The 8,049-nt window shown below is 44.9% G+C and overlaps 1 protein-coding gene across 1 annotated transcript in view; it reads right to left on the bottom strand.

The window, feature by feature from the left end:
• Positions 1 to 3,495: 3,495 nt before the first annotated feature.
• The window catches only part of LOC117753440 (neurexin-1a), a 34,584-nt gene continuing 30,030 nt past the window's right edge, over positions 3,496 to 8,049 (bottom strand). The window contains exons 20-21 of the mRNA XM_034571520.1: positions 4,559 to 4,637; positions 3,496 to 3,902 (exon numbers count right to left, since the gene is read on the bottom strand). Of these exons, the coding sequence (XP_034427411.1) occupies positions 3,601 to 3,902; positions 4,559 to 4,637 (381 nt within the window). The 3' untranslated portion in view covers positions 3,496 to 3,600. The remainder of the gene's footprint in view (positions 3,903 to 4,558; positions 4,638 to 8,049) is intronic.

Genomic DNA, 8,049 nt, shown 5'->3' with positions numbered 1-8,049 from the left:
TTGTCGAGTACAGACTGTTCAGCAGGAGACAAAAAGTAAAAGTAAGCGAGAGAGACGGCGAGAGAACACGATAACGAGACAGGGGAGGTGTTTGTTGAAAGAGCAGGTCCTTGTAGCTGCGCACACCTGAGGACACAAACTCAGCTCTGCAGTCTCAGTGATCTTTCATCCGGCAAACAGCAACTCTGCAGAGACTTATGGCACCGAGTACTTCAAAGCCCCGCTCGGTGTGTGCGCGGGGTATTCATGCGTGTCTGCTGTCCCAGATAGATGGAGCGGGACGGAGTGTGCTGCTTTTCCTTAATTTGAAGATGTGAGGGGTCAAAGGAAATAGGAGGAGTGTGAGGGGACTCTGCAACATGTAGATATGGAATATTGACATTTTGGGGAAATATGCTTAGCCTATATACTTTCTTGTGGAAAGTTAGATAAGAAGATCAGTACAACTCTCATCATGTGTTCGATATAGGGTACAGCTCGGCTCTGTCCAATGTAGGGCTATATGTTTAACAGTTATTTCCCGATCTATTAATCTACCAGTTATTTTAATGTTTGGCCTGTAAAATTTCAACAAGTCTAGAAAAACAAACTCATCACAAGTCCCCCGAACTCAAGGTGACATCTTCAAATGTTATGTTTCACACGGTCAGCGGTCGAAAACCCAAAGACATTCACTTTACAAAAACAAGAAAAGACAAAGATAAACAGATCATTTTCCTGTTTGAGGAGCTGGAAGACGAAGAGTTTGGCTAATTTTGGTTTGAAAACTACTTGTTAATGGATAATCTAACTGGTTACTTTGAATTTAATTGTAGCAGCTTGAGTCCAAAGTTTAGAAAAATAATCTTATTGACTATTTCAGGAATTTTAGCTTAGAGTTAAAGCATAATAATGAAAAAACACCAAACTGTCATTTTTAAACAAATGTTTGTATGGATGAAAAACACAGAATGTATATAAAGTGAAGCCAAATCGTCTTGATCACCACCTGGTGGCTAAATGCAGTATAGCTCATAAATCCCGCCTCCACCTTGTTAGTTGATGGGACATGGATCAAACAAGAAAGTCAAAGTACATGTGGTATAAATTGTTCTCAAAGATGGTTTCTGGCTTTTAAGGTCGTATATTATCTCATGAATTCATTTTTCATGAAAAGAAATTGGCCGACAAAAACCAACGCACAAATGCACTCCAGGCTCACTTGGGTAATATTTTATTTACTCATTAATCTTCAAAACTATTTTTCATAATAAATTTCCACTTTATGTTCATCAAAGAACCGTAACAATAAAAATAAAAGTAAATACTGTAGAAAAATTGTACATATAGAAAATAAACATGGTTAATGAACACCTAGATGTAGAATCCCACCGGTGGAGACTCCTCCTTTGTTTCAGATGGCAACACAACAGAGATAGAGGGAACAGAAAGCGACGGACGTGGAGGGAGTGGCGGGGCGGATGGGGGAAACATACCAAACGAGGGGGAGAGAAGAGAAGGGAGGAAAATTAGGTCAAAAGGCCAGTTAAGGATGGAGAGAATAAGGGAATATGTTGAGTTCATTTGGACTTTATATTTTCGAAATCTCACACACAGTCCTTTTCACTGTTTCTCGCCGTTGTCGTCGTGCATGCATGTGACTGGTTGGTTGCGCTGCTGGGAGGAACCGGAGGGGCTGGTTCATGTCATGGCACTGTTTGTATTGATATATCATGGAGCTACAGTTCTCGAGCTGCAGAGGGCTCAGACACCGCAAGAGTACATGGGACAGAGAGAATTATAGTGTGCAGCCCATCGGAAACCCGTCTGTCTGTCGTGTAGTGATCATGTCTATTGATAAGTCAGTCGACCAATAGCATGAAGACAAAAAGACGTAGAGAGAAAGAGAGGAAAGGAAGAGCCAATGAAATCGAAGCAACTCAAGTTGTCATATAGCCGATGGCATCATGAACTGGATTTTCTATCTATCAGCAACACATGGTAACATTTACTTTGTTCTGTTTTTGATTTTTTTTCTTTTCTTCCTCGGCTGGTTTTTGTTATAAAAGGTGGTTTGTCAGAGCAGGTATAGTGGGCGTGGCCTATAAGATGTCAGGCTAGAAAACAGGACGCGGCCTGTGTCGGACGCACACATCCAGGTGTTGCGTTGGAGTTACATTGCAACCCGCAACGCCACCCTCCTCCTCCTCCCCCTCCCCCCCTACCACCTCTGGACTTACTGGGACACGCCACCACTCCACGGGCACAGCTCAGAGACTCAGGCATGCAGCACACTCCAGATGGTCACACTTTGTCGATGAGGATGTGAACGGAGAATCGATTTAGAGATGAAATCATTGCTGAATCCCACACACACACGGAAAAAACATTTTGAAGTGCGTATTCAGAAATACTTCAAGCCAAGGTGGTAAGTCTATGATGGTGGTGCGTCACGGTGTAACCTCGTAAGTTTCAACGCGGTATAAATCACACGGAGTAAGATAATTCACGTGCAATAAGACCCCCCCCTCCCTTCCCCAAAGAGTCTATACTGCCCAAATGTTCTTCATATTCATCGTCATCATTGCCATAACAATTATCATAATGTCATTTTCACCATTGTCTTCTTGTATAGTCTTCAGAATCAGTTATGAAGATATGGTGGGTCTGGCATTGCAGGTTTGTCTGCAAGTGTTAATATTTTTGTGCGTGTGCACGTGTGATGTATGCATGTGTGTGTATGTGACACCGCAGTCGCGCACGACTGGTGTCTGTAGGTAGCATCTGAAGTCTCAAGTATCCTGTCCAGGAAAATATCTCTCAGTTTTTCGCTGATTCCACCTTTGAGATTTACAGGCTGCCGTAAAACATCAGCTCTGCAGCGAAACAACCACAGCACGTCCATTATGTTAGCTCTGCCTATTCACTTGTGATTCATTGGCCGTGTGGCTTACACCCTGATTCCCTGTCCTGTTGCGTGGGATAAGACTTGGACCATCGGTGTGCTTGTTTCTTCAGAATCCTCTGTGCTTCATTGAGTCCCGTCTGCAAACAGGGAGGAAGGCCAAGATGCTTGGAAGAGACACTTAGTGCTTGTCTTGGTGCTTTTACATCATCTTTGTTCTTGTACTCATTCAACATACTCAGTCTGCCATTGGCTTCACTTAAAGTCTTCCTTGACCCCTCTGAGTCCAACTGGAGAGGTCCTGCTGTGGCAGGGAAGCGATTGGTCTTTTTTTATCTGGCTGGCCCCGAAAATGGTTCTTTACTGGGAGTTGCTTCCTAAATCATTTGGAATGGTGTTTATGATCATAAAACGAGACTCTCGCGGAGGCTCTGCTCATTGGTAAATACTGTACAATAAGGGTCCATGCCCTCGCGCCAGTCTGTGTGTGCGTGTGTGTTTGTGCTTCAGTGTTAGTGTTTGTGCTTGAATGCATGTATGTTTGTGCTTGCCAGCATGTGTGCAGTTGTGATTATTGGAGAGTAAACATTAACATCAGCATGTCTATGTCAGTGTGCATGTGTGTTTCTTTTTTTGAGAATATATCTATTTATGTACATATACCGTTATATATAAAGGTGTATGCGTATATGTCTGTGTGCTGGACGTCTTCTGCCTCAGACGTAGTACTCCTTGTCTTTGTTCTTCTTGTTCTTGGAGGTCTTGGGTATGCCCAGTGGCTTGTCCTTGGTGCTGCCGTTGGGCTGTGTGGCCGAGTTGCTGATGTAGTTGCGGCTCTCGTCCACGTGGTAGGAGCCTTCGTCGCGGTTGCGGTACTTGTACATGGCGTAGAGGAGGATGAGGATGCAGAGGGCGGCGGCCGCCACGATGCCCACCACCATGCCCGTGGTGCTGCTGCTCTCCCGCACCACCTCGGATGGACCCGTGAACACCTTCACCTCAGGCAGGGGAGGGCGGGCTGTCAGGGGAGAGCGCAGGCATGTGAAGTTACATTATAGTTTATGGGATACATTATTAATTTGGGTTACATGTCAAGGTGGTGGGTGGAGAGCTGGAGCAAGAAGAAACAATGCATCATCACAATGAATTATTTAACATGTATTTTGCATAATGCCACATGCTGGAAAGGGAGGGCTGCAGCTTAGAGCCAGAGTTGTTTCCATATTATCACATAATGTGTAAACAGATTACATTACAGCGTGTTGAAGAGGAGGGCTAGAGCACGGGTTAACATTATATCAAGTTTTATTACACACTTCTGACACTCACGGGCAATGAGGGCTGCAGTGTGGGGATATTTGACACCAGATTAAATGACTGTGTCAACACAATTTGCATAGAATTATTTGACTTGCATAAAGATGAGGCAGAGGAAAAGGAGAGGAAAAAAAAAACATAAAAATAGAAGATGAAAAAGAAGAGAATAATAAGCAGAGGTGAAGAGAGGAAATATAGACAAAGAAAAGCAAGGAGTCAAAGATTGGGGAGCGTGTGGACAGATGCCTGGAAGCTAAAATGGAAATGGAAATGAAATGATCATTCCAGCGAGCTTCAAAATTTAGGAAAAAAAAGCGACGATAGGTGTAGAGGACGCGTAATATAAAAAAAACTCACCTGAACTGGGGTCACAGGGATCAATGTCTTCATCATCGCTGGGACACTCGGCCGACGCCACCAGAAGGTCGTCTGCTGACTGTGGAGAGAGAGGACACCCCCCAAAAGAATTATGAACACATACGCACACATATATAGACACAAACATTTATCAACAAAATCTCCAATAAGTAAGTAGAAAAACAGCCTTTTCTTCACACCGCTTCTGTTTATTCTCTACATGTGTGAGCACACAGCACCAATCCATTGCCCACTCGTTTTCCAGTTTGCCAGAAACACATTTGCCTGTGACTGCCCATAGCAATGGCAGACGACCAAAACTAGAGTACCAAGTAGAGAAAAGGAGAAATGAAGGGGCGGGGGAGAAAAGAAATGAATTCTGTTTAAAACCACAAAGGGACGAGTAGTTATCTGCTGCTACTCTCTTGACCCTCCCCCTCTTGTTCCTCCTTTGGCCATTCTATCTTCTTCATGTCCTTGCTTTGCTCTCTCTTCATCTGATATTGGCAAGTGCTCATGCTGTACGTGTCGGAGGATGTGCAGCGTAAAGCTCAAAGGGAGAATAAAATCAGTTTTCGTTTAACATTCCAGCAAAGTGTTCGGTGGATTCATTTAAATCTCCTTTATTCAACACCTCTTCACAAGCAGCATGTCAATAACCCACTTATATATAACCCCTAACCCACATCAACCAACTAATATCTCAACAACCGCCCTGTCTCTGTGTCTCGCTCCCTCTCTATGGAAAAGCCCCCCCTCATTCCTCTCCATCCCTGCTCCTCTTGTTGCCATGGCAACTCTAAGTTCAGGCTGTTAAAAATGATAGGGAATAAAAAAACGGGGAGTGTGCACCCACTGTGGGGACCGGTGCATTGATTTGCCATTCCAGCCAGTGTGTTGAGATGGGGAGAAAGAGGGAGGGAGAGAGGGAAGAAGTGAGAGATAGCTGGATGGATAAAATGAATTTGTGAAGGAGGCATTTGGGGAGAAATAGAGAGAAAAGAAGATAGGATAGGAGGAGGGGGAGGGCTTCAAAGTGCTGCGGTCTTTACTTAACACCGTGCTAATGTGCTCCGCATATTCATGAACTACTGTTAAAACATTGCCTGCCTTGATGCTTTGGCATATGAGATATGAGTGTGTGAGCGTGTGTGCGTGTGTGTGTGTACTTTAACCACAATGGGCACTCAGTGCCAGCACTAAATTAAAGTTGGAATGTGATGCATTGCAGTAGATGTTAGTAACCCACAGAATAAAGGCGAGGGGAGAGAGTAGCAGAGCTACAAAAGAGCAGAGCTCAGGAGGCAGATTAGAATCAGACCGTAACATAATCTGAATCTGAATTACCAAATCAAAGTAAAGAATGGTTGATGAAGTCTCAGGTGAAACCCACGGACAGTATTTCAAACTGAAATTTATTTAACTGCTTCTCCATCGTTGCTTCCTTTGTACATTTGCTTTGTTTTCTTTGTGTGATCACATTAGATTAGAGAAGCAACCATTTAGTTTATTCATCTGAAAAACGCCTGTGCTGGCCTTGCGTGGTGTGGTCCTGGGTCCTGACAAACTGAGTGTGGCTTAGTTTGGCCTAAAACATATATTAGATCATTGATGCTTGACTCTGTCTCTTTCCTCCACTGCCTTTCCAATCAGTTCTGCCCACTGGGCTGTCAAATGCTGCTCGGGTGAGCTTAGCCTCTGGAATACAGCCAGTCAATAAACCTCTGTGCCTTTGCCAGGACCCAAATAGCACAAGAACCAATCGGCCGGTGGGAAACACATAACCCCTGACATCTGTCACCGATCAACGTCAAGCCACCGTGCTTGGTTATCGATCCAAAGACACCTATATTTGCCCTCCACAGGCACCTGTTTTGAATCCCGATTTACGCTAAAACAAAAGCAGAGAGCTAATATTTAATGAGACCCCTCCTTCTGATCTGTGACATCACCCCATCAGCTGACCACCCCGTTCAAACGGGAAGGCGTCAATTGGAGTATTGATCCACCTATCACCCGGGAGACAAGGAACACGAGGAAATCTAAAGGCAACTTATATAACATCAATAAGTCACAGAAGTTTATAGAAGATGTGCTAAAAACCATGTCCGAGAAGCCTCCGCCCCTCCAACCACCCTCCCTCTTTGTCCCCATCTTATCAATAGAGACTTCTGACATAATGATGCACAACAATAGGAGGAGGGAAAAGAGATACAGAAGAGAGGAGAAAGGAAGAGACAAAGATTTCTGCATGCCGAAAGAGCAAAATCTCTACCTGAGCAGCCGAACAGTGCCAACGACCGTCCACGCCTCCCTGACTGCCTAGTTCACACATGGTAGCTGCACTATGTCCTCACACACTCGCGCAGAAGATTCAACAGCTTGTCTGCAACTTTCACAACTGGAAATCACTCACACAGGTACACACACACACTCTACAATAACCAAACATGCTCCATTGGTCTATTTCCACTTTCTGCACAGACACACGAGCGCACACCAGATCAGGCTGAAGTTGGCAGGCTGATGAAGAGATCCTGACGAGGGAGGATAGAAGCTAGCTCCACTACTGCAGATGGTGAGATAGACTCATACACTGCCTGCATTAGCAGCCTATCACTGGAGCTCAACCACACAGCGAGGGAGGGAGGGAGGGAGGGAGGGAGGGAGGGAGGGAGGGAGAGAAGAGAGAGAGGGGGGTGGGTGGGTGATGGGTAAATATGGAAAGATAAGGAGGGAGAGAGAGCAAAGGAGAGGAGAGGAAAAGCGATAAAAGTGAGCAGAGGGAGGAGGGAGGAAGTATCTCCAGAAGATGGATAGAATAAGAGGAGCAAGAGGGAGAAAAAGGATTTGATAGATATATGGATAGAGGAAAAAAGATGCCAAGAAAAAAAAAACAGACAGGGAGGGGGGTGTGGGAGCGAATGTGTTCAGGGCTTGGGTCAGCTGATTCCTGATAGCCAATAGGGGGCCGCTTTGGGCCTCAGGTTTCTTTTATCGGTCTTCCCATCAAACACAGGTACAGTCGCACACATGAGCACAAACACACACAAAACAAGGAACCAAACATCAGACCCCAACTTTAAGCTCTGTGAGTCAGAGCAGCCTCTAGCATAAACACTTGCAGACTCTCACACAATCTCTCCTTCTTGCTGGTGCTCAGCTGTCATGCATTATTAATCCACTTTTCAACACACACACACACACACACACACACACACACACACACACACACACACACACACACACACACACACACACACACACACACACACACACACACACACACACACACACACAAATCAATAAACTGTGGACTCCAGGAGGAGGCACATAACACATTCTTACTGAACAAAGCACTGACGGTAGCTGTAAACCCATGAGGCGACTTAGGCAGACCCACTTCAACATGCACACTAACCTGGTGGGGCTGTGTGTGTGGGTGTGTGAGTGTGCGTATGTGTGTGCATGAAATCGATACATTGCTTAGA

Source organism: Hippoglossus hippoglossus, chromosome 19, assembly GCF_009819705.1.
Source record: "Hippoglossus hippoglossus isolate fHipHip1 chromosome 19, fHipHip1.pri, whole genome shotgun sequence".
NCBI classification, from domain to species: Eukaryota; Metazoa; Chordata; class Actinopteri; order Pleuronectiformes; family Pleuronectidae; genus Hippoglossus; species Hippoglossus hippoglossus.
This window is presented reverse-complemented; position numbering and strand designations above follow the sequence as displayed.